The sequence below is a fragment of the Gigantopelta aegis genome, chromosome 4 (genome assembly GCF_016097555.1).
Source record: "Gigantopelta aegis isolate Gae_Host chromosome 4, Gae_host_genome, whole genome shotgun sequence".
In the NCBI taxonomy this organism is placed as follows: domain Eukaryota; kingdom Metazoa; phylum Mollusca; class Gastropoda; order Neomphalida; family Peltospiridae; genus Gigantopelta; species Gigantopelta aegis.
In genome coordinates, this window is record NC_054702.1 from 4020073 (window position 1) to 4046925 (window position 26853).

Below are 26853 nucleotides of genomic sequence, written 5' to 3' on the forward strand. Positions count from 1 at the left end.
GCTAAGATTAGAGACTACTTAACGCAAAAATGATGATCTTAGGGTTAAGATTGCTTCGTAGGAATGGAGCCCAGTTTTATTAGAGTAACACTATAACTTCATACCATTTCATATTTTAAAAAAATAACAATAAGGAAATGATTTATACTGGTATCCATGGAACGTGAATGAAGATCACACGATGACTCAACAAATTGACATTCCATTCAATCTCAAAACCTTCCCACTGGAGAGCACAGGATTTTCTGGTGTATTATTAAACACATGCCGGATCATCAAGTGCACAATCATTTGATGTTGCATCAAATAAAATGATACACCGATGAGGTCAAGATCATAGCCTTACATTATTTAGTAACTTAGTACCACCTGGAGAGACACATACCTAGAGAGGGAGGAAATAGAGAGAGAAAGAAAAAGGAAGACTAGAGAAAAGGGAATGCGAATGTGAAAGAGGGAGAGGGAAAGGAAACGAGGGCAAGGGAATGTCTACAAAAACATATACATATAACCTACATTTACTGACTATCATAACTTAAGCTGCTCACGAGCTAGTATGAATACTCATGTATCTAAAGACATTTTAATGACATCCCTAATGTTACTGACACCTCCAAGAAGAGGAGTGTTTTTGCTGAGATATTTTGTTTCCTATTAAGGTCAGAAGACCTGCCTACAGCAAGAACTGGTACACAGACGGATCAATACTTCCATGTAAGGATTCCGATTCCCGCAATTCCGGTCAGAATCTCCTGCTAACAGCTAGCTATTTTTGGCATTATATCATGACCAGGCACAGAGAACACTGCGGTACACAATCCTTGGTGCTCATTCCTTCAATATGGCTGTATATATACACATGTAAATGTACAAAAACAATAGGAAATACAGCTCAATCCATTGTGTCAGACATTTTAAACAGTGTGTCAACATGCCAGTAAAGATTACAACAAAATGTATAATAAATTACTGCCAGCGTTGTATAAACTTTAAAACAAAAAACAAAAAACAAAACATTACATGGATTTATGATGCCTGTTTTTGTTTTTGTTTTAAACACGGGTGTTCAAGCATTGTAAATGCGTGTACTTACACACACGTCAGACGTAACAGGTTTTATAAATCTGACCATACGCTCATGTACAAATAGACATGTTTGATTAAATGTCTGTTTTTAACTGCATGTTTACTGTTCAGTTTTCACTTTTGTTTACAAGCTTCCTGTTTTTAAAGGTCTATTAAACTTGTGATGAAAGTACTACTGGTGGAGTAGACATTAAACATTATGAACAATAAGTAGCTACTTGCAGAATTGGGAAAATACCTTACTGAAAGAAAGCAGTATTTGTCATTAAATCAGGAAAAACAAGAACTGTGAAATAAACTCTCATAAAGAACCATAGATATATGGTAGGTAGGTAACTGGTTCAATGTGCTCATATACCACTAGGGTTTCGAACATGTCCATCCAGAGTCCAGCCTCTGATAAGATCAAGGGCCCGACTTGGAACAAGAACCATAGAATGCACTCTATGGTCAGGTACCCAGTCATGGACCAGGAGTTAGAGTAGTAACAGCTCTTGATAGACCAGTCATGGACAAATGATGCAGCTTGATAGACCAGTCATGGATCAAAAAGTAAAGTTTGTTTTATTTAACGATGCCACTAGAGCACATTTATTTTTTATCTTATCATCGGCTATTGGACGTCAAACATATGGTCATTCTGACACTGTTTTTTAGAGGAAACCCGCTGTCGCCACATAGGCTACTCTTTTATGACAGGCAGCAAGGGATCTTTTATTTGCGCTTCCCACAGGCAGGATAGCACAAACCATGGCCTTTGTTGAACCAGTTATGGATCACTGGTCGGTGCAAATGGTTTACACCTACCCACTGAGCCTTGCGGAGCACTCACTCAGGGTTTGGAGTCAGTATCTGGATTAAAAATCCCATGCCTCGACTGAGATCCGAACCCAGTACCTACCAGCCTGTAGACCGATGGCCTAACCACGACACCACCGAGGCAGGTCAGTCATGGATCAATGGTCTGAACGGTGACATACATTAAAATCAAAAACAAAAGTTTTTATTATCTTTTTTTATGTTAATAGTAAGAAAGTTTTTAAAGCTGCAATCTGCACTGTAGTTTTCATATCCTAAAAGTTGTTTACATTTTTTATTCACACAAATACAAATATAGCCACAGCTTTAATTAAATCAAGTGTCACTGTTCACGATCAATGAACACCATGATCTAATGCACCTACATGTATGTCTTGTCACCACTGTATTAGTATATTTGACAAATAACTGCTTCAGCAGCAGGAATACATTAAACCCTTTTATGTAACCACACTGAACATTTCACAAATCATTAAAATTACATACATTGTCTTACTTATGAGTTAGAATATGAATATCTCTTTAACCTGTGCTTTTCGGAACATCAAAATAAAGGTTGTTATCATTCTACAGAACTGAGACTTTGTAATCAAGTAGATATTTTAAAATTACAAACCAACCATATATTTAAAAAAAAAAGGTAACCTCTATTTGATGTGCTGCATATATGTGTATATATATATATATCCAGTACATGTATTTAACAAACAATTATAAACAAAACTAAAATAGTGATATGAATGGATAACATTATTTACAAACTGTATGTGTTTGTGTGTTTAATAATAAAATCTATCAGCAATTGTTGTGGTAACATGTACATGGGTTGTGTAGATATACAGCTGTTTGATGTCTAACATGTACATGGGTTGTGTAGATATACAGCTGTTTGATGTCTAACATGTACATGGGTTGTGTAGATATACAGCTGTTTGATGTCTAACATGTACATGGGTTGTGTAGATATACAGCTGTTTGATGTCTAACATGTACATGGGTTGTGTAGATATACAGCTGTTTGATGTCTAACATGTACATGGGTTGTGTAGATATACAGCTGTTTGATGTCTAACATGTACATGGGTTGTGTAGATATACAGCTGTTTGATGTCTAACATTTGACTTACATTTACTAATCATTTAGTGCAAAGAGTGAGGGCAAATCTGCTGATGTTATATTATACATGATACTCCTATCAAATAGCAGCAAGAAATTTTCACATAAATGCACTTTCCCACAAACAGGACAGCACACACCACAACCATCATTTATATTAGTCATGGCAGACTAGTGTCTCATAATTAATTTTAAAATAACATTTAAAAAACTCTACTCCAACCACCTCCCCCCAAAAATCAATATTATATTAATTATATGTATATTTATATTATAAAGCTGAAGAAAACAAACTATTATCTTTTAAAACCATACATGTCACACCTGGAGAGGTACATGTATGTGAAAAAAAAAACCCAAAAAAAACCCAACCCCAAAATCTATAAAATGATATTTATATATTGACATTTGGTGCTGACAAGCTAGAATTCAATCAACTAATTAATTCTTTTATTCAGACCCACTGCAAAGAATCTTAGATTCAACGTCTACATGGAGCTCTCCTTTTGTCTAATAACAGACTGAGCAGTTACCATGACTACCACAACCTTACCACTCCCAGTGCAGCCAATAAGGGCATGCATCTGAACAATCCTACAACCTGTATACTTTCATCACTAGACACAGAACTGTTTCACAAAAATTGCCTTTGACTCTTGTATACAGAACTGTTTCACAGTGACCCTGGGTTATTGTATACAGAACTGTTTCACAAACAGTGACCTTGAGCTCTTGTATATTGAACTGTATCACAAACGGTGACCGTGGGCTCTTGTATACAGAACTTATTTCACAAACAGTGACTTTGGGCTCTTGTATATGGAACTTGGTTCACAAACAGTGACTTTGGCCTCTTATATATGGAACTTGTTTCACAAACAGTGACTTTGGCCTCTTGTATATGGAACTTGTTTCACAAACAGTGACTTTGGCCTCTTGTATATGGAACTTGTTTCACAAACAGTGACTTTGGCCTTTTGTATGTGGAACTTGTTTCACAAACAGTGACCATATGGCAGAGTATGACAAATATTTTGAAAAGTCACTAGCCACAGGGCTAGTGGGTTTGTGAAAACCACTAGCCCACCAAGATAAAGCACTAACCCAAATTCTTGATCAATTATAACTGGATTTTTATCTACTTTTTGTAAGATTACACATTTACGAGTATAACACTAAAATGAAACAAACACTTAAATTATGTTATAACTTTCAGTTTTGTCGTGTTGTACGTTTGGTCTTTTGTCCAGTGTGATCCATCGTTATTGTCCCGTTTTCGCTTTTGCCCACTCCCGGGGAAAAATAATTGATTAAACTAATGGTTGGTATCTAAAACCACTATCAAAATAATTAAATTTAAATGAGGGTACGACAGTGCGACACACGGTAATAGATGGTTGAGTGTATTTGGTAGTGGGTTATGCTTTTAGGGCCTACTATTCATGTCGCCAGGAACGGTACTGCCAATTGCTCAAATACAGGGCATTATCCCATGTCAGACCGATATCAAAAGAATAGAACGGCGACATCTAATCCGTTGTTAATTGCTGAACAAAAAAGGTATTATCTTGTATTGGCAGCTGTGAGACATTATCCAAACGTAATAGCCCAAGCCGAGTCATTGCATGTGTGGTTACCATTAAAGTAAATTGTTTTCCTGGTTGCCGATAACCATATGTAAGCGAAGTGTTAAATTAGAAAACAATAGGTAAATAAAACAAAAACTGAAATTCAAAGCATGACTGGGGTTTACTTGACTGAGATTAACCTGTCGTCGCGATTGGTGATTTCCAAGTTAGCCTAAAACATAATTATGTGCGAGATTAACTACCACGTGACGTGTCCAACCAATCAAAACACGCATGTCATTAGACTTGATTTCCTGTGCCAGAAACTTGAAAGGGAAAAGTAAACAATGCATGCTGTAACCATAACGATGTAGAGATAGCATGTTACTGCAGTTTGCAGACCTAGTTCAAGTGGATTATTATTATATACTGCATGGGCGGATCCAGGAAATATTTTTAGGGGGGGACCAAAAAAGAAGGGCACATTGACTCGTCAAAAGGGCACCTTACTACAAGTTTTGATATTTACAATTAATATGAATTCCTACAGTTCTACGTCATAATATACTAGCAATAATGAAGTAAATTGGCGTCACTCGCGTTAGAACCTCAATGGGGCCCCATTGAGACTCAATAACACAGACACATATCTGCAAGCTTGCGCATGTACACGAAAATCTTGATTTCATTTATCTACAATATAATTATTGTTTACTTAAAAAAAAAAAAATTCTACAAACAAAAAGGGCACTTGGACATTTTGAGGGCACTTGAACAATTTTGGGGGGGGACGCGTCCCCCTGGTCCCCACCCTTGGATCCGCCCATGTACTGATGATGTTGTTGATATTATTCTATGACAAACGTCACAATCAAATTTATTAAACGAAATTTCAGCCGAGAGAAAAAGAAAAAAAAAAAAAACACGATCGAGCGATAAGGAGAGGGGGTGGGAAACCACTAGCCCGCAGGGCTAGTGGTTTTGCGTTTCTCACTAGCCCGAACTTAAAAACCACTAGCCACAGGCGTCGGGCTAGCATATTTGTCGAACTCTGCATATGGGCTCTTGTATATGGAACTTGGTTCACAAACAGTGACTTTGGCCTTTTGTATGTGGAACTTGTTTCACAAACGGTGACCATATGGGCTCTTGTATATACAGAACTGTTTCACAAACAGTAACCTTGGGCTATTGTATACAGAACTGTTTCACAAACAGCAGGTTGAAAATTAGCAGTTGCCCGGTTGCCCATGGTGACCTTTATTGGCTATGGGCGACTAAGAATTTTACAAAGGTAGTCCATTAGGTGACCATCGATATTAAGGTCTGGCGAGTATGGTACCAGTTAAAAAACAAAGACACTGAAACTGAATTGAATGTGACAAAACACATCGCGTCTGTGTTGGCGCGAACTACAGCAACAGAAGACATAGAACATGCTCTATGTTTTAACAGCGCCAGATTCAGCTTCTGTGGCTTTGGGCCAGGTCTGTCTAAATATAGAGCTCAAAATGTATTGAAGACATTGCATGTATTTTTTTAAATCTAGAAGTCATCAGCTTATTAGAATGGACTGGATACGCCATAATTATCTAGTAGAGCTACTATTTGACCATTGTTATTCAATATTATGGTAAAAAGGAATCATATTTAATTAGCTTACATTATTCTGGGACAAAATCAAAATCTATCTTGTAGTTTTAGCTCACACTAACGAGAGCACATGTGCATATATACAAATGACAATGACCTTTTCCATTACTACAGCCCAGGGCTTATTCCAAAGGTGAGTTAACTGATTGTCATTGTCGATATTGTTTTAGATTTAAGCGATTTGCATTAAATAAGAACATATCAGATGTAAAGTCTTGACACCAAGACTTACATAATGACATAACTGTCCAAATATTATTGTAATAAACAATAAGTACACCATAATAACTAAGTACATCGTATATTTTGGTAAAATGTTTTTAGGTTTTTTACATATTTATTTTTCTTATATTTATTTATTTTATTAGTAGCCTACTACTGGAAGCATTTACAATATCCGAATTAAACGCACACATGTGCGTGCTTCGTCCATTTCCAAGGAAATCCGATACTGGAGATTGTACCCCTTCTTGCATCGCCACAAAGAGGACTGCCACCCCTAGACTAGGCTTATAGAACGGAAAGCATACTAAATACATTATTTATTTTTTACTTCAGAGACAATTAAGTCAAGTTGTATACCTCAGCTTTTCTAGCATTTTGTTTTCACCCATGTATTAAAATTGAGATTTAATCATCATAATTTAATGGTAATTTGTAAAGAATTCTTTTTATTTATACTGGATTTCTTTCTTGTTCTTTTAAAAAAAATGCTTTTTTGAGTTGGTATGGGTTTAAAACTTAATAACATGCTTTTATATGAATTTTAACTGTATTCATTATGAAGTTACATGCCAATTCATCAGTTTCCTTTTGAAGGAAACAGACTATATATGGTGAGCACATGATTATTATTCAACAAAGAATATTGTAGTTTTGATTTTGGCTGTGCATTTTAAATTACAATGTGATAATTGGAGGGCTAGTTGGATTTGAGAAGGGCCAGTAAGATTTGTCTTCAACTCGCCCTGCTGGCGACCATGGTTTTCATGTTAATTTTCAACCCTGAAACAGTGACCCTGCATGGAGCTGGCACACAGAATTGTTTCATGAACAGGATGCTTAACTCTTAGTAGTCTTATACCATATATACAGAACGTCTTTCATGAACAATGACTTATCTACAAGTATAATTATATTATGGTTTCCAATGTCACTGGGCTAAGTAAGATGTATTTAGCTGAAACAAATGCACACTAGCTACATACCCCCACCTCACACCTATTGTCAAATTGCTTTAGCCATTTAACAATTGGGAGTGGGGGTATTTAGCAAAGTATTGTGTGTTTCAACCACACAAATCTTAATGAAATAAAAACTTGTTATAACAAGATAATCATCTTTACTTAGCTTTTTAGTTAATTTAGTAAATTAGTATGAAATATACATGTGACATGTCAAATTTCACTTGAATTCTTATCAGGTGATTAGCCAAACTGTTTTAACAATACAGTATACTTAACATATTTAAAACATCCTCAAAACAGAGGTACACAAAATATAAATACATAATGAATGAATGAATGAATGTTTAAATACATAATCAATACAAACCAACAGCAAGCTGAACTGACTGTATACCGTGTTCAGTGTGCGAGCAAACTGCACGTTAGTGGTAACCAATCTTCAAACAAATCAGAATCAAACTACAGGTTCACAGAATCACACTAATATTCAGATACATGTACTTGACATGATCCGAAACATCATTTATAATGACATTTCCTGATGTTGTTATTGTCATGAAAATGTTTCCAGATCTGAATATTCTTAAATATCAAACATCATTTAACATCACAGGGTATTACTTGTTGAAAAAAATATATAAACAGAAAAAAAAAAAATTATGAAGAAAACAAACAAAAACATGTATGTAGTCTTGGTGTAAGGGCCATTCTTGGCTATGGCAAGCCTTCTTTGAATATACCATGTGACGATGTCAGTAGTCTACTGTGGTTCTCTGTACTGCCACTCAAAGTAATCCACCATTACTGACTCAGTTTTAGCAATTCCACAATCACACCCATAATTATCAATGGATTATTTCATTTATGGGGGCGGAACGTAGCCCAGTGATAAAGCGTTCGCTTGATGCACAGTCAGTTTGGGATCGATCCCGGTCGGTGGGCCCATTGGACTATTGCTCGTTCAACCAGTGCACCACAACTGGTATATCATAGGCCATTGAATGTGCTATCCTGTCTGTGGGATGGTGCATATAAAAGATCCCTTACTACTAATGGAAAAAATGTAGCGGGTTTCTTCTCTATGACCGTGTCACAATGACCATATGTTTGACATCCAATAGTCGATGATTAATAAATCAATGTGCTATAATGGTGTCATTAAACAAAACACATTTGACCTGAACGTTATTAAATATGAAGTTTGTGTACATAGGTAGAAAACAATTACCATGATAAAAACAACTGGTGGATGTCTTTGTACTGTAGCAGTACTACAGATGAATAATAACTATACTCAGCCCAAAAATTATTCTTTCATTTCCATCAGCTTGACTTACTAAATATGAATATATGTTAAAGGTAAGGAAAGTTCTTAAGTTTGTTTTGTTTAACGATGCCACTGGAGCACATTGATTAATTAATCATCGGCTATTGGAAAAAGAAAAAACAAATGTTCTATTTAATGACGCACTCAACACATTTTATTTACGGTTATATGGCGTCAGACATATGGTTAAGAACCATACAGATTTTGAGAGGAAACCCGCTGTCGCCACTACATGGGCTACTCTTCCGATTAGCAGCAAGGGATCTTTTATTTGCGCTTCCCACAGGCAGGATAGCACAAACCATGGCCTTTGTTGAACCAGTTATGGATCACTGGTTGGTGCAAGTGGTTTGCACCTACCCATTGAGCCTTGGGGAGCACTCACTCAGGGTTTGGAGTGCCGAGGTGGATCGATCCCAAACTGACCGCACATCAAGCGAGTGCTTTACCACTGGATTACATCCCACCCCAGAAAATACTTAAAGGCATACTGTCACAGATTTAAGAACCTTATTTCTCTAAAAATGGATAATAAATAAATTACTGTAAATCATGAAATTAATGCGAGCAAGTAATTAATGCGAAAAATGCGGCAAACACATCGATGCAATAATAACTTGACGCATTTTGTTTAGTCTCATTCCCAATACAAAAAATGTGCAGGATTTTACTATAAAACTTTTATAATATAAAGATGAAACAAAATACAAAAACAATTTTTGTTAAATGTCTTTTTGTGAATACTTCAAGAATCTTTCTTGATGTTGCCATTCTATTTTCACTTTCCTGGAATATCATATCGGTTATATAATACAGTGATGTTCCAAATGTTTTGTTTTTAAAAAGCTCATTTTGCATTCGCGTGAAATATTGTGCCCTGTAATAAGCGACCTGTTTACCTTTTATTCCTACTGGTGGATTAATCAGAAGCAATCACCACACAAAGTGCAAGGCATACCCTTAACAATAAGGTGTAGTTATTCTAATTACACTACTTTAAGTAATTAGGGCTTCCTGGTCAGGTTATGTAGTAGCTGTGAAATCAACTACTGACTTCTTTTAACATGAAAGATGAAGCCCAAACAATATAATAACAACACAACTGTGGTTTTTATGTGATGTGGACTTTTGCCCGACGCATTAATAAAAATACGCATTTTTGTTCACTCATGTACGGATGCAATAATATCATGACGTATTAATTACATGATTTACAGTACATTAATTATTTGCAAACCAAATCTGGCTATCACATCACCTAAACTGAACCACGATGGAGTGATATCCATGTCAACCTGTTGACAATATTAGTTTTCTAATTATAGACCATTGCCATAATTCAATTATGAAATATCATTAATAAGTGTACATTTAGGGACAAATCACATTTATATATTTTTAGGTAATACTTTGTTAGGCCATTTAATAGGTCAGTGGTCTGTGACAATATGCCTTTAATATTGTCATTAGCATGTTAGCCTATCCCAAACCACTGTATTTAATCACAGAATAAAATTGTTTAAACCAAAGCACTGAGCTTACATATATTTTGTCTGAACAGAAGAGTTAACAGTGCATCAGTTTACTTAATATTTGATACAGCTAATTTTTATCAAGATTGGCCAATAGGCAAAAGCCTGACCTTGGAAAAGTGGCTGCATGGTTGTTAAAAAGTAGCTTTCAGGCAAAACAATTTGTAATAAAATACATGCCTATACATATATAGATACAATGTCACGTAGCTAGTAGATTAATCACTCAATGCTGCGATATTGATTATGTTGTGGTTTAGAATGACACATCACTGCACAGAGAAAACATACATGTGCACCCACACCGTCACTACAGAGTCCCACACCATTACTACAGTCCATGTTTACCATAATACACAATATTTTATTCCCACAACTACATGGACAAAATTCAAGCCTCGGCAACAAAAATATTAGCATTACCAAGCTCATGTCACAGTCCAAAGGATATTTTGACAAAATCTATGATGGCATTCACTTATTAATGACAAAGAAATGGATAACAGTTTGGAAACTGATGTTAAAGGAAACATGTCACGTAACCCATATTTGGCACCAACCATGTACAATTAATTATAAATTGAATCACCTAAAAAAAAAAAAAAAAAAATAATAATTACTTAAAATATCTCCATTAAAAAAAAACCCAGATACGAGCTCTTAGCGGAAATTGCCGATCTTTAATGAGCAGGGCAATCACGAGGTCCGTGACGTCAGAGACGCGTCGCTTGATCTGAAGCCTTACACTTAAAAGCATTAGTCCGTACCACTCATAAAGAATCTAAGACTTGCACAGTTTACCAAAACAATGAGTGTTCGTTAGCAAAACGTTTTGCCGTATCAATATGAGCTGTTAGTAAATGAAGAAAGACACACATTTACTTACAACAGTGATACTGAAGAAAAAACGGATAGCGAGTCGGAGGGTGGAGAAACCGATGGTGCCAGACCAGACAGGTCGACCAATTTACAGCCCGGAGCCTGAAAGTAACCCGGAGACAAAACCAAAACTCGGATGCTAATGCCGAGATGTATACTGTTCATATTTTTTTGTTGTTGAAAATATCGCATTTTTTATGTTCGGGCTGTACATAATGAAATCTGTATGCACAGTGTAAACAAACGCTCTAATTTACGACAAGGCGCTTCACTTTCATTAACCTGACTTGTAAAACAACATAAATGACTTGAGAGTATAATCAACTTTTAAACTAAATATATTTCTATTTGCATCAATAGAACAAAATGGGGTTATAGTATTTTTCTCTCATAAAAAAAGTAGCATATTATTAGGCCTATTGGTAGGGTGTGTTAGAGTAAAAACGACCACTCACGATACCGAAGTGATAATTTTCTTTTCTTTGGTACTACGTAATTGGTCAGTTTTGTAATTTTAGATGGGAAAGTCTACTTAATCAAGGGTTTTACAGCATTATTTACAGTAATGAAGCAGGGCGGCTGATAATGTCCATTAACATTGTACTATAGTCGCGACAGGTTACGCCACAATACCCTGTGATCTTAAAAAAACTGGCACGTATTTTGTACGTATGTCTAGACCGTGGTAATCACTTACCTGGTCGATACCCTGCAATATACACCTGCCAATCAGGAATCACATGTGCGGGCCACGGAAAGAAAGGACCAATTAACTAAAACAACACTCCGATTCTCAAGTCAGCCCGTGGATGAAACATAATAGTTATTTCGACACCGACAGTAGTGGTTTATTTTGTATTGAACTTCCTGTTGCTTTGGGGCTTCGGGCGATGAGGAACGTTTTTGTGACGTATTCCGCCCAAAGATTAAAAACATTATTTAAAATTATTATTGTTTTCTCCACGTTTTTTAAAAAACATATTTAAATACATCGTACTGAGATGTATCCTCATGCCAAATCCCATGTTTGTATATGCCATATTTAATTACTTATTGACGTTTCCTTCTTCGGACGGTGAATACAGATTTTGTTATACATGTAGGCCTACAGCCCTAACATGAATTTTTTTTTTTTTTCAAAAAAAATAAATAAATAAAAATGTCTACATTTTTGTTTTAACATATATAAATACATCATGCTGAGGTGTATCTTTGTGCCAAATATGTACAATGTACACCTCCGCATTCGCAACCGAGTACTGTTTTTGTCTCCGGGTAACGTTCGGGCTTCGGGCTGTAAACAGGCTTACACCAAAGTACTATGCGGTGTTGGTGTCCAATATTTTCTTTTGCGATAAAATACATGCGTCTTTCTTCGGATACAATCCTTTGGAAAACCATAAAAAGACAATACCGATCGTTTAAACTGTTTATTTTTACACACAAAGGCCGCGCAGTACGGCACTGTTGGACTGAAAAGATCGTAAGCCCCTGACTCCATATATAAAGAGTTAACAACAATGGAAGAGTACAGCGGTTTTGACGTCACTTCCCTTTTTTTTCGAACGCTCACGAATAAATATGCATAAATTGTACTTTGATACTGATTAGCATAATTTCTTCATTGTAAGTTAACTACACGTATTTTATTGTTATAAAGTTATTTGTATATTATTTTTATATCATTTTGCTTTTAAAATGAGCTATAATATGGTCTCGTGTCATGTTTCCTTTAAGCAATAAACTGCTCTCCTCAAATTATGTCGGTCAGTAATTGCTCTCAGTGTCAAATTCACAGTAATTTTAAGTAAAATAAATGAGTGATATCATTGTGATGAGGATAGCTTTTAGTTTCCCACTTAGAAATTGTTATATGTGAGAACTCTTGAGTGGAAGTAATTTGCTCACATCAATCCACGGGGACTAACTCACACTCCCTTTCACATGCACTTGGAAAGTTTTAAAAGACTGGCAAATTGATTTATTTTATTAATAAAAACTAAAAGAAAATCACACACACAACTGGTCATGCATAATTATGTTACTATTTTTCACAACAATGCAGGCCTATAGGACAAAACATTTAGGTTTTTTGTCCTATTCTACATAAACAAAATTAAAATATGGCAAGTTACCCCCCCCCCCACCCCCACCCCCACCCACACTAGAGGTTGTAACCACCAACTTCAAATATCGTTCCTACAGGCCTAAGAATGCTCTGTAAATGTGTGGCATTACAAGAGAGAGAAGCTGGTATTAAATAGAAACACTACTCACGTAATATAAGATGAGTGAGGACACAGGCGAATATGTAAATGCAGAGAACTGATAATGAAAGGATGAAGAGATAGAAATATCTGTAGTTCCTCCTGCCCACACAGTTGCCCACCCACGGACAGTGATGGTCAAAGCGCTCTGCAAGACAGAAACAAAAGAAATCTCTGTTATACATGTAATACACAGGTATAGTACATAGAGAATAACTAGTTAATGACGTAGCAGGAAACATTTTGTTTTCAAAATCTTGATTAGCGTTAGTTCTATCCAATTAAAAATTGTAATAATTGTACTATTTAATGTTTTAAAATGATGATCACTGAAACTTGCGTAGCGAATCATGATGCGATACTGAACAAAATGTGACCTGCGTAGGATATCGGCTTTATCCTGTGAAGGTAAGAATGGGAAATGTCTCATTTGGACTTAACAGAATAACTTTAGCTGATATCCTACATCATATAGGAAATGTCTCATTTGGACGTAACAGGATAAAGCCAGTATCCTACATCATATAGGAAATGTCTCATTTGGACGTAACAGGATAAAGCCGATATCCTACGTCATTAACTACATGTAGTTATTATCTTTATTCTGCAAACAATAAACATTAAGGTGAAAAGCTATTATTTCTGTTATTTCAGCTGCACTGTATGATGACCTAGAGGTCAAATCATTTTGTAATGTAGCTGTGCGTGTGACATCACATCATAACCCGCTAGTATACATTTATGACTTTCCTTTAATTGGTCATTATAATCGGCCAATAGAAATAGTGGTTGCAGGATAAATAAATTTAATACCAGCGTTCAGTTATTACATAAACTACGTCCGATATAGGAAGTAAAATAAGGACTGCTCTTATTTGATATAAAATAGCAGGTCAAAAGAAACATGTCATACAGTAGCATGGGGCGAGGGTTCTGTGATTCCAATATAGCCTGCTGGAAATACAGTAGCATGGGGCGAGGGTTCTGTGATTCCAATATAGCCTGCTGAAAATACAGTAACATGGGGCGAGGGTTCTGTGATTCCAATATAACCTGCTGGAAATACAGTAGCATGGGGCGAGGGTTCTGTGATTCCAATATAACCTGCTGGAAATACAATAAGCATGGGGCGAGGGTTCTGTGATTCCAATATAACCTGCTGGAAATACAACAGCATGGGGCGAGGGTTCAGTGATTCCAATATAGCCTGCTGGAAATACAGTAGCATGGGGCAAGGGTTCTGTGATTCCAATATAGCCTGCTGGAAATGCAGTAGCATGGGGCGAGGGTTCTGTGATTCCAATATAGCCTGCTGGAAATGCAGTAGCATGGGGCGAGGGTTCTGTGATTCCAATATAGCCTGCTGAAAATACAGTAACATGGGGCAAGGGTTCTGTGATTCCAATATAACCTGCTGGAAATACAATAAGCATGGTGCGAGGGTTATGTGATTCCAATATAGCCTGCTGGAAATACAGTAGCATGGGGCGAGGGTTCTGTGATTCCAATATAGCCTGCTGGAAATACAGTAGCATGGGGCGAGGGTTCTGTGATTCCAATATAGCCTGCTGGAAATACAGTAGCATGGGGCGAGGGTCCTGTGATTCCAATATAACCTGCTGGAAATACAGTAGCATGGGGCAAGGGTTTTGTGATTTCAATATAACCTGCTGGAAATACAATAAGCATGGGGTGAGAGTTCTGTGATTCCAATATAACCTGCTGGAAATAAAGTAGCAGGGGGCGAGGGTTCTGTGATTCCAATATAGCCTGCTGGAAATACAGTAGCATGGGGCGATGGTTCTGTGATTCCAATATAGCCTGCTGGAAATACAGTAGCATGGGGCGAGGGTTCTGTGATTCCAATATAGCCTGCTGGAAATACAGTAGCATGGGGCGAGGGTTCTGTGATTCCAATTACACAGACTAAGTCATACTACATAAAGTGTTAATATCAATAAGTTATAAATAAATATACAGAACTTCACATACGTTGTTTTTGCTTCCTATTTATTGCACGAGTTTATTTTGCGCAAGAATATATACCATGAGACCGCGTAGCGTTCGAGTGGTATGTTCTTTTGCAAAATAAACAAGTGCAATAAAGCGAAAACAACGTATGTGAAGTTCTGTATTTATTACATACTTTCTTTTTTGTTTTACAAAAACAGTTTTTAATTTAACGTCATAACAACACTTTGTTAAATCTATGATCAAAACTCCTTTCATGAATTTGCTTAACGTTAAGAATCATACTCTGCGGCAGCCTTGTGTAATGTTTCAAATACGATGCGATGTCATTTGTAAATTATATATGATGTCAGTAAATAAAGGCGCTGACTGCAGTAAAAATAAAACGGGAATTCTTTATCATTATAGTAAGATTCAATAGGTATGTGATAATGTGTTTTTCACAGACAAGCCATGATTTATACTTACCGACATTCAGACTACATCATATACAATAAAGAGTCAACTAACATTACTGAGATGTATGTGTTTTTGACAGACAAGAAGTGATTTATACTTACCAACACAGTTATCACAGAGACTACATCAAACTTCATAAAGGGTTGATATATCAGAGACATACAATAAGTTTTGACAAGACAATCAGCGACCAACACTTACCGACAGTGTTATCACACAGACTACATCAAACATCATAATGGGTTGATATATCACAGACATACAATAATAAGACAATTAGTGACCAACACTTACCGACACAGTTATCACACAGACTACATCAAACATCATAAAGGGTTGATATATCACAGACATACAATAATAAGACTATTAGCGACCAACACTTACCGACACAGTTATCACACAGACTACATCAAACATCATAAAGGGTTGATATATCACAGACATACAATAATAAGACTATTAGCGACCAACACTTACCGACAGTTATCACACAGACTACATCAAACATCATAAAGGGTTGATATATCACAGACATACAATAAGACAATCAGCGACCAACACTTACCGACAGTTTTATCACACAGACTACATCAAACATCATAAAGGGTTGATATATCACAGACATACAATAAGTTTTGACAAGACAATCAGCGACCAACACTTACCGACAGTGTTATCACACAGACTACATCAAACATCATAAAGGGTTGATATATCACAGACATACAATAATAAGACAATCAGCGACCAACACTTACCGACAGTTTTATCACACAGACTACATCAAACATCATAAAGGGTTGATATATCACAAACATACAATAAGTTTTGACAAGACAATCAGCGACCAACACTTACCGACAGTGTTATCACACAGACTACATCAAACATCATAAAGGGTTGATATATCACAGACATACAATAATAAGACAATCAGCGACCAACACTTACCAACACAGTTATCACACAGACTACATCAAACATCATAAAGGGTTGATATATCACAGACATACAATAATAAGACTATTAGCGACCAACACTTACGGACAGTTATCACACAGACTACATCAAACATCATAAAGGGTTGATATATCACAGACACAATAATACTATTAGCGACCAACACTACCGACACAGTTATCACACAGACATCATAAAGGGTTGATATATCACACACATACACACTTACCGACACAGTTATCACACAGACTACATCAAACATCATAAAGGGTTGATATATCACAGACATACAATAATAAGACTATTAGCGACCAACACTACCGACAGTTATCACACAGACTACATCAAACATCATAAAGGGTTGATATATCACAGACATACAATAATAAGACTATTAGCGACCAACACTTACCGACACAGTTATCACACAGACTACATCAAACATCATAAAGGGTTGATATATCACAGACATACAATAATAAGACAATCAGCGACCAACACTTACCGACACAGTTATCACACAGACTACATCAAACATCATAAAGGGTTGATATATCACAGACATATAATAATAAGATTATTAGCGACCAACACTTACGGACACAGTTATCACACAGACTACATCAAACATCATAAAGGGTTTATATATCACAGACATACAATAACAAGATAATCAGCGACCAACACTTACCGACATTGTTATCACACAGACTACATCAAACATCATAAAGGGTTGATATATCAGACATACAATAAGTTTTGACAAGACAATCAGCGACCAACTCTTACCGACAGTGTTATCACACAGACTACATGAAACATCATAAAGGGTTGATATATCACAGACATACAATAATAAGACAATCAGCGACCAACACTTACCGACAGTGTTATCACACAGACTACATCAAACATCATAAAGGGTTGATATATCACAGACATACAATAAGTTTTGACAAGACAATCAGCGACCAACACTTACTGACAGTGTTATCACACAGACTACATCAAACATCATAAAGGGTTGATATATCACAGACATACAATAATAAGACAATCAGCGACCAACACTTACCGACAGTGTTATCACACAGACTACATCAAACATCATAAAGGGTTGATATATCACAGACATACAATAATAAGACTATCAGCGACCAACACTTACCGACACAGACTACATCAAACATCATAAAGGGTTGATATATCACAGACATACAATAATAAGACTATTAGCGACCAACACTTACCAACACAGTTATCACACAGACTACATCAAACATCATAAAGGGTTGATATATCACAGACATACAATAATAAGACTATTAGCGACCAACACTTACCGACACGGTTATCACACAGACTACATCAAACATCATAAAGGGTTGATATATCACAGACATACAATAATAAGACTATTAGCGACCAACACTTACCGACACAGTTATCATACAGACTACTTCAAACATCATAAAGGGTTGATATATCAGAGACATACAATAACAAGACAATCAGTGACCAACACTTACCGACACAGTTATCACACAGGCTGCAGTGTGACGCCCGCGGAGGTCGGAATATTTTACATGTAAAACAGTACTTGAGTTTGACAACTTGACCCTTGACGACGACCTCACGCGTCCGGGGTGGCGGACGATACGTCCCGGGGGAACCAGCATTAGGTATTTCTGAAAGAAACAACAGTTGTTTAATTGAAGTAAGACTGATCAACTCTGGTACGTCCCGGGGGAACCAGCATTAGGTATTTCTGAAAGAAACAACAGTCGTTTAGTTGAAGTAAGACTGATCAACTCTGTACATGAGCAGTGTTTGACAAATGTTTGGCAAAGTCACTAGCCCTCACAGAAGCTTTGATTAGTGCCCATGTATTATAGTAAAGTTTTGTTTTGTTTAACGACACCACTGGAGCACACTGATTAATTGTATGTCAAACATTTGGTAACTGTACAGTGTTCCAGATTAACGGTATCCCGATATCCTGGGGATACCAGAATTTAATTTTGGATACCAGACTTCAAGAACCCAGTATTCCACCGGGATGCCATACAATACTAAATTCTCAGGTGGGATACCAGATTTTGAAATGTTAGTATCCAACTGGGATACTGGCCAAAAACATTTATCTCGAACACTGCTGTGACATAGTCTTAGAGAGGAAACCCGCTACATTTTTCCATTAGCAGCAAGGGAACTTTTATATGCACTTTTCCAGACATGAAAGCACATACCACGGCCTCTTACCACTTGTGGTGCACTGGTTGGAAAGAGAAAAAAAACAATCAGTTGAATGGATCCACCGAGGTGTTTTGATCCTGTTACGCAAGCACTTCAAGTAAGCACTCAACAGACTGAGCTAAATCCCACCCCTATTTATGTAAGATTCTGCTGGAATCATCAAATGAGGTAAATAAAAATATTTTGGAATTCCATCTCATAATCTTATGCTTCCAACACATTTGGGATTCATAAAAGTATGGAATCCTGCTAAATTAGTTGTCTGTATATGGACAGTAGTTCACTAACAAAAACACACTACTTTATTGAGAAAGTGGACAACAGCCCACAAAAAAAAAAAAATAATAATAATAATAATAATAATAATAAATGCAATAATAATAATAATAATAATAAATTCAAATAAAACAATATAAGCACCATTATAGTTATTGAAAATATAAATCAATAATATTTTAAGCACTTCATTTAAAATTCAAAGATAGTTAACATGCTAAAAAATCTACGATAACATTAAGATTCAGACACGATAGCATTAAGACTCAGACACATTATCAAGAACCGAAATAGAATCCTATTTTAAGCACTATACATTTAAAGGATTATAATCAATGAAGTCTAATGTAGAAGTCCCCAATTACAAAGACCTTTCCGCTCATAAAGTCGTGACATAGTGGCACATTTGTTTTTATTTTGTGGTGGGTTGGATGACCTCTTTCATTTTGCAGGATTGAACATGCATAAATAGCAATGTTTTGTTGAATTTCTTTTTCACGATCCACTTTCTCAAAACAAAATCGTGACCTTTCATCAGTGGGCAATTGTCCTACACATATGTGCATCTGAATGAAAATACTGCAATACTATATCTATACACCTCCCATATAACAGACTGGTAGGTACTGGGTTCGGATCCCAGTCAAGGCATGGGATTTTTAATCCAGATACCGACTCCAAACCATGAGTGAGTGCTCCGCAAGGCTCAAAGGGTAGGTGTAAACCACTTGCACCGACCAGTGATCCATAACTGGTTCAACAAAGGCCATGGTTTGTGCTATCCTGCCTGTGGGAAGCGCAAATAAAAGATCCCTTGCTGCTAATTGGAAAGAGTAGTCCATTTAGTGGCGACAGCGGGTTTCCTCTTAAAAATCTGTGTGGTCCGTAACCATATGTCTGACGCCATATAACCGTAAATAAAATGTGTCGAGTGCATCGTTAAATAAAACATTTCTTTCCCATATAACATGGTTTGGCATATCTGCCTTAGTATACATGTACATGTATGTATACATCATTCTACAGGACATAACAAAATCAAACAGGAAACAGGAATAAACATCCCAGAAGTTAGGTCTATTTTCACTTTCTATTTCCTTTTTTAATTCCTCTTCAAAAAGTTGGGTTTTTTAAATAATTTATTTTTAAAACATTTTTTAAACCAACACATTGCTTCTTAGGAGTTGAGTAATATATAAAAGCTGCCTGGCTCTGAACATGAAGTGTGTAACAGAGAAATCAACGCCTCCACAAATAATAAAAAAAATTATGTTTTTGCATAATCATTTATACCATGACAAATTTACTGAAAGATCAATGCGGGTTTTAATTTTCAATAAATAAAAAACCCCACAAATATCAAACCAAAATAAATTATGCACTTTAGGTTTTTCTTTTATTCAAATTCAGAATGTGCAAAAATCTTAAAATGCTTGCATACACACCCATTTGTCTTTCTATTTCAGCTGCCTCATCTGGCGTAGCTCTGGGAATTACTCCGGGGTCACTGAAACTGGTTCTAAACAGTGTCGCCATCACAAATATGAAAATCACTGCACCAATAGCAGGAATTGCTGGTGTCACGTGAACAGCTAAATAAAAACAGCTGAAAAAAAAAAAAAACACCTTGAGTATAATACAGGAACATAAAATAATTTTGGTTTCACATGAACTGCTAAATAAACAATTGCATAAACATAATAGGAACACCTAAAAATCAGCTGATAATTAAGAAAATGACCACAGCAAAGATAAAAAAAGCTGTAGAAAAAGACTCAATTACCTATTCTACAGTAATTCAGCCACTTAGTGCAATAATGGACAAGTGCAATTTTGTCATAGGTGCAGAAATGAAGAGAGGTTTAAAATATCTTTTAATTCCATGTTGGTTCCATTTTTTCAATATATGAGACAGCAGTTTTAAACTCATAAGAAGTCTTGTTTCATTGTGCAAGAGTGCGTGAAGTGCACAATCCAATATGGCTGCATCCATGAAGACTGGTCACATGATGAGCAAACGTTTGACAGAAAGTGATGTTTTACAACTGTTAGAGGAATCAGATAGTAAGCATAATTTATTTTATACTTTACTGCATTTATACATTTGTATTTTACTGAATGTATTTTAGAAATTCTTCCCATTTGACTGTTTTAGCATGTAGACCACTACTGCAATGAAAGAGAGAAACAAAGTTCAATTGACTACATATTTTTTCAGGCCCCTTAGATGATTCTGATTGGGATCCAACCTATGAAACTGAAGCTAATGACAGTGCATCAACATTAGAAAACAGAGATAGTGATATAGATGAACCTGAAAGTGGTGGTACACTTTGCTATTTGTCTTGCTTATGGCACACAAAGGGTATAAACCTTTTCGTGTCTGTGTTCGAATGACATCGTGGACTGAGCCTTATGACACCATGAAGCATTGTTACTTTATTTTTCAATGAGCACAGCTAGAGAGTCACTAGAATTAGTGTAATTGTGAATTGGAATATTTATGGAAGACAACTATCAATTACTTCAAAATTCACCACTATGCCTCAAGATCTTGAATGCTGAACTGTCCACAGTTTAACAACACCACTAGAGCACAGATTATTTTTAATCATCGTCTATTGGATGTCAAAGATTTGGTAATTTTTAACATAATAATTATAATCTTAGAGAGGAAATCCGCTACATTTTTCCATTAGTAGCAAGTGATTTTTTTATATGCACTGTTCCAGACAGGATAGCACATACCACAGCCTTTGATATACCAGTCATGGTGCACTGGCTGGAACCAAAAATAGCCCAACTGGCTCACCAACAGTGATCGATCCTAGTCTAACCATGCATCAGCCGAGTGCTTTACCTCCGAGCTACATCCTACCATTGTGCTTAAACAGTTTTTTTTTGTTTTTCAGATCCACCAAAGAGAGGCAGAAAAAAACCCGGATACAGGTCCCAGAGAAATATGAGCGAAATATAAAGAAAGAACATAGGAATAAGGGAGAAGAATACAATAACGTAAAAGGCATCGCTGTACCTCAAAACCTCTACCTCAACTGATGCAGATTAAAATGCAAAGAACACTTCACTGAAGAAGACTGAGAAAAGATATTTAGCAAGTTTTGGGAAGTGGGAGATTTTAGTAAACAAATGCTTTTATCAGTGGGTGTATAAAAACAGTTACAGTGAAACGACGGAGAAAAAGGGTGGTGAATACATGGCTCACAATTACACACGAACATACTGACATCCAATGGGCATGTCGGTGCATGCAAGACGTGTTTTTTGGCGAATCTGGCTATATCCAATAGTCATATAGATCAAGCACTAAAAAAGCAGCACGAGAAAGGTGCTGGCTTACCCATTCCTGATGACAGGGGGGGGGGGGGGGGGGGGGGGGGGGGAGAGAGGGAACATGATAATCGAAAAACAATGGAGTGATGAATCATTGCAGGTAATTAAAAAACATATTAAAGCATTTCCAGCCTATGAAAGCCACTATACAGTGTTCGAGATTAACGGTATCCCAATATCCCAGGGATACCAGAATTTAATTTTGGATACCAGACTTCAAGAACCCAGTATCCCACCGGGATACCATACAATAATAAATTCTCAGGTGGGATACCAGATTTTGAAATGTTAGTATCCAACTGCGATACTGCCCAAAATTTTTAATCTCGAACACTGCTATACAAGGGCACATCAGCGGACAAGAAAGTACCTCTCTCCTGAGTTGACAGTATCACAAATGCATTGATTGTGTGCTGAACAATGCAAGCATGAAGGAAAAGAACCAGAGAAAGAATGGGTGTATCGAAGGGGCTTTGATACTGAATTTAATCTGTCATTTCATCCCCCTCGTAAAGATAAGTGCAAGACATGTGACACTCTTAAGGGCAAAACAGAAGTGGCAGGTACTGATGACGAGAGAAAAGTGTTGGTGACAGAGCTAGAGCCCCATCATCGTAAAGCTGAGAAAGTCAGGCAATCAATAAGAGGTGAAAAGGAAATATTAGAGCAGGATCAAATTTATGAAGCATTTACTTTTGATCTGGAGAAAACTCTTCCAACACCCTACATTCCAACTGGGGTAGATTACTACAAGAGACAACTTTGGACCTACAACTTTGGCATACATTCTCTCCATGACAACTCGGCATTCATGTTCATGTGGCATGAGGGTTGCACAACAAGGAATGCAAATGAAATTGGATCTTGTGTGTATAAGCATATTCAAAAGTTGTCTAAACATGGAAAAAAAAAAGAGTAAAGTTTGTTTTATTTAATGACGCCACTAGAGCACATTGATTTTTTACCTTATCATCGGCTATTGGACGTCAAACATATGGTCATTCTGACACTGTTTTTTAGAGGAAACCCGCTGTCACCACATAGGCTACTCTTTTACGACAGGTAGCAAGGGATCTTTTATTTGCACTTCCCACAGGCAGGATAGCACAAACCATGGACTTTGTTGAACCAGTTATGGATCACTGGTCGATGCAAGTGGTTTACACCTACCCACTGAGCTTTGCGGAGCACTCACTCGGGGTTTGGAGTCTGTATCTGGATTAAAAATCCCATGCCTCAAGTGGGAGCCAAACCCAGTACCTACCAGCCTGTAGACCGATGGCCTAACCATGACGCCACTGAGGCCGATGGGGTGAAAAAAGTCGGTGCTTATAGCGATAGCTGTGGTGGACAAAATAGAAACATTAAAATGGCATTGTGTTGGTCCATATATAGTGTCAACCTTACTCATCACTGAATCAACCACAAGTTCATGGTGTCTGGCCATATAGCTTCTTGCCAAATGACTAGGATTTTGGGTTAATAGAGAAGAAAAGAATCAATGCTCCACTCATTTATGTTCCCAGCGAATGGATGCATTTAATTGCTGGTGCACCGAGGAAAAATCCTTTTGAAGTTGTAAGAATAGCCGCATCAGATTTTCTCAATTCTGATGGACTGGCAGTGGCAGATCATATTGTAAATAGGACAAAATGTACTGATGGGGGTGATGTCCGATGGTTGAAAATCCAGTGGATACGTTTCCAAAATGGGAAACCACTGAAAATGTTTTTTAAGTACAGTTGTGATGATTATGCTCCATTCTTTGAACTTGCAGAAAAAGAAAGGGATGGCGCTAAAACATTGTGCTTCCTCAACTGTACAATGGCCCAGTTGAAATAAATATTTTGAAGCTGAGGGACTTGTTGGACCTACTTAATTTGATACCCCCAGTCCATTATGACTTCTACAAAAGTCTGACACACAATGAAAATGTCCCCCTTTTGCATCCAGATGTCACAGAGTCAGATGACACAGAATAATACTGATTTGCCATTGTTTTATCCATAACCAAAAGTTGCAAACATGACTTTACATTGAGAATTTCTTTTTAAGTATTAAGTTCTCAGGTCTAAATATATAAAGGTTGTTCAGAAAGTTACACAATGTTTTATGATTTTATTAGTCTTGGAAGCTTCACCTGAAAAACTTTAAAACTGGACTTGGTCCACTATTGCATTCACTGGGTCAATTGTGTATGATTTCAAACTCCCTGAGTGTCAGCAAAGGTTCTCGGTGGAACTAAGGGGCGGGATCTAGCTCAGTTCGTACAGCATTTCACTGAAGTGCTCTGGTTATAGAACTGAACCACTTAGTGCATTTATTCTCTGATGTATTTACCATTCCAACCAGTGTCCCACAACTGGTAAATGAAAGGCCATAGTATGTGCTGTCCTGTCTGTGGGTCATGTACACCATAAACAGGGTTTCTGCCAGAGGGTAAAACGGGTATGGCGCCATACCCAAATAACCTTTTGACAAAATTAATTACTCTTATCATTACTCACTGAATGGTATGTTAACACTAACCCTAAATTTAACCCATTTTCTTTCTAGGTCGACTGTAGTTGCATTCAATTCCATAGTGCCATACCCAAAAATGTCTTTCTGGCAGAAACACTGATAAAATACCAGACCCTGCTGTGTAACTTATGGACTGTCAACAATACAGTCAAAGACAAATACTACATACCATCAACTGCATTTTCTGGCAGAATTTTACAAATTGAAAAATTTATACAGGATCATGATCAACATGTTATATGTGACGTCACATTTGAGGAAACCACTATTTACATTCATTGGCAGCACTTTAGTAAGTTCACTATTTTGATATTATTGAGTAAATTATTTGGGGTATATAACGAATGGTGGCGAATATGATACATGATATCATGAATATGAGGTAATGAATACGAATATGTATTCACATCCATGAATACAAAAGTGAAAAGGTTTTGCAAAAATGAAAAACAGTATTTGTTTAAAGTAAAAGCTGATTAATCATAGGTGGGTTTGTTTGGTTTTGAAATTGCCCTTTTCTTCCACTTTATAAACCATTTAATTTCGTGAATTAACAAATGTGAAATCTATGTCTAGAAACATTTCTTTACAACAATATTACATAATACAAGATTCCATAAAGTTCTGCAGGTTAACAGCACAAAAATTCAATACAACAACAAAGCAACCCAGAGACAAACATGGTTCAACAGTTGATGGGTATTATGGTTATCAATAACAATACGTTGCATAATAACGTGTTCTGAATTTTCAGCTGTCAAAATAAAAGCAAAAGAAAAAAAAACATTGCATCTTTGTGGCAAAAAATGCAGTACACTGCTTTTATGATATGGTCGATTTGCTTGCTATATTCTGGTATGAAATGACTAACAGGGGTGCAAAAGGTATTCGCCCACTCGCCAAATGCGAGTAAAAATTCTGACGGACAAGTTACAAAATTTAACTACCAGTCCGACTGGCGATCTGTCTTTTTCTGACTGACTGTAAATGTATTTTTTTTTTTTTTTTTTTTTTTTTTTACATTGAATCGGCAAATCTGCATCCGCCATGACAAAATTCTAAACCATTCAAACAAACGGTTCAGAATGGCAATGAAATAGTTCAAATACACAACAATACATGTACCGCGTGGCAGACTTCGGAGTTCTGAACTGCGCAACATTCTAGAAACAGGCTATACCCAAAATGGACCTGTGCCAAAATGGCCCCAAACGAAAACCAAGTAACTTAGTTGGACAACACAAACTCAAAATCTATGGATTAAACAGAACCAAACTAAAGAAATGTATGGCTAAAACGGCATTACAAGTTGTGAATGATAATATCTTCAATGAAACAACAGCTATATTGATAAGATATTAAACAAACTTCCATTTCGTATCATGTTTATGTCCTGAGTGAAATAATTTTCAGTTGTCACAAGCTTTATTTCACGTTTGACATAAACTGAATAAATAATAAACATGATACGAAATGGTAGCCAGTTTAATATCCTATTTATTACTCATAATCGATCTCAATTTATATCACTGAACTAGTTTGGTTGACTTTCCTGTAAGGTTGTAGTGCACCAATCGATGATGGAATGAATTGTTATGTCCCATTTGGCGTTGTAGTGG

General features: G+C 36.5%; 1 protein-coding gene across 6 annotated transcripts in view; it reads right to left on the bottom strand.

Annotated features, from left to right (window-relative positions):
* LOC121372504 (palmitoyltransferase ZDHHC14-like) overlaps positions 1–26853 on the bottom strand; it is a 72503-nt gene that overhangs the window by 41409 nt on the left and 4241 nt on the right. For all 6 annotated transcript variants that reach the window (XM_041498854.1, XM_041498853.1, XM_041498852.1 and 3 more), the window contains exons 2-4: positions 20806–20966; positions 18358–18516; positions 13446–13583 (exon numbers count right to left, since the gene is read on the bottom strand). In XM_041498854.1, the coding sequence (XP_041354788.1) occupies positions 13446–13583; positions 18358–18516; positions 20806–20966 (458 nt within the window). The remainder of the gene's footprint in view (positions 1–13445; positions 13584–18357; positions 18517–20805; positions 20967–26853) is intronic.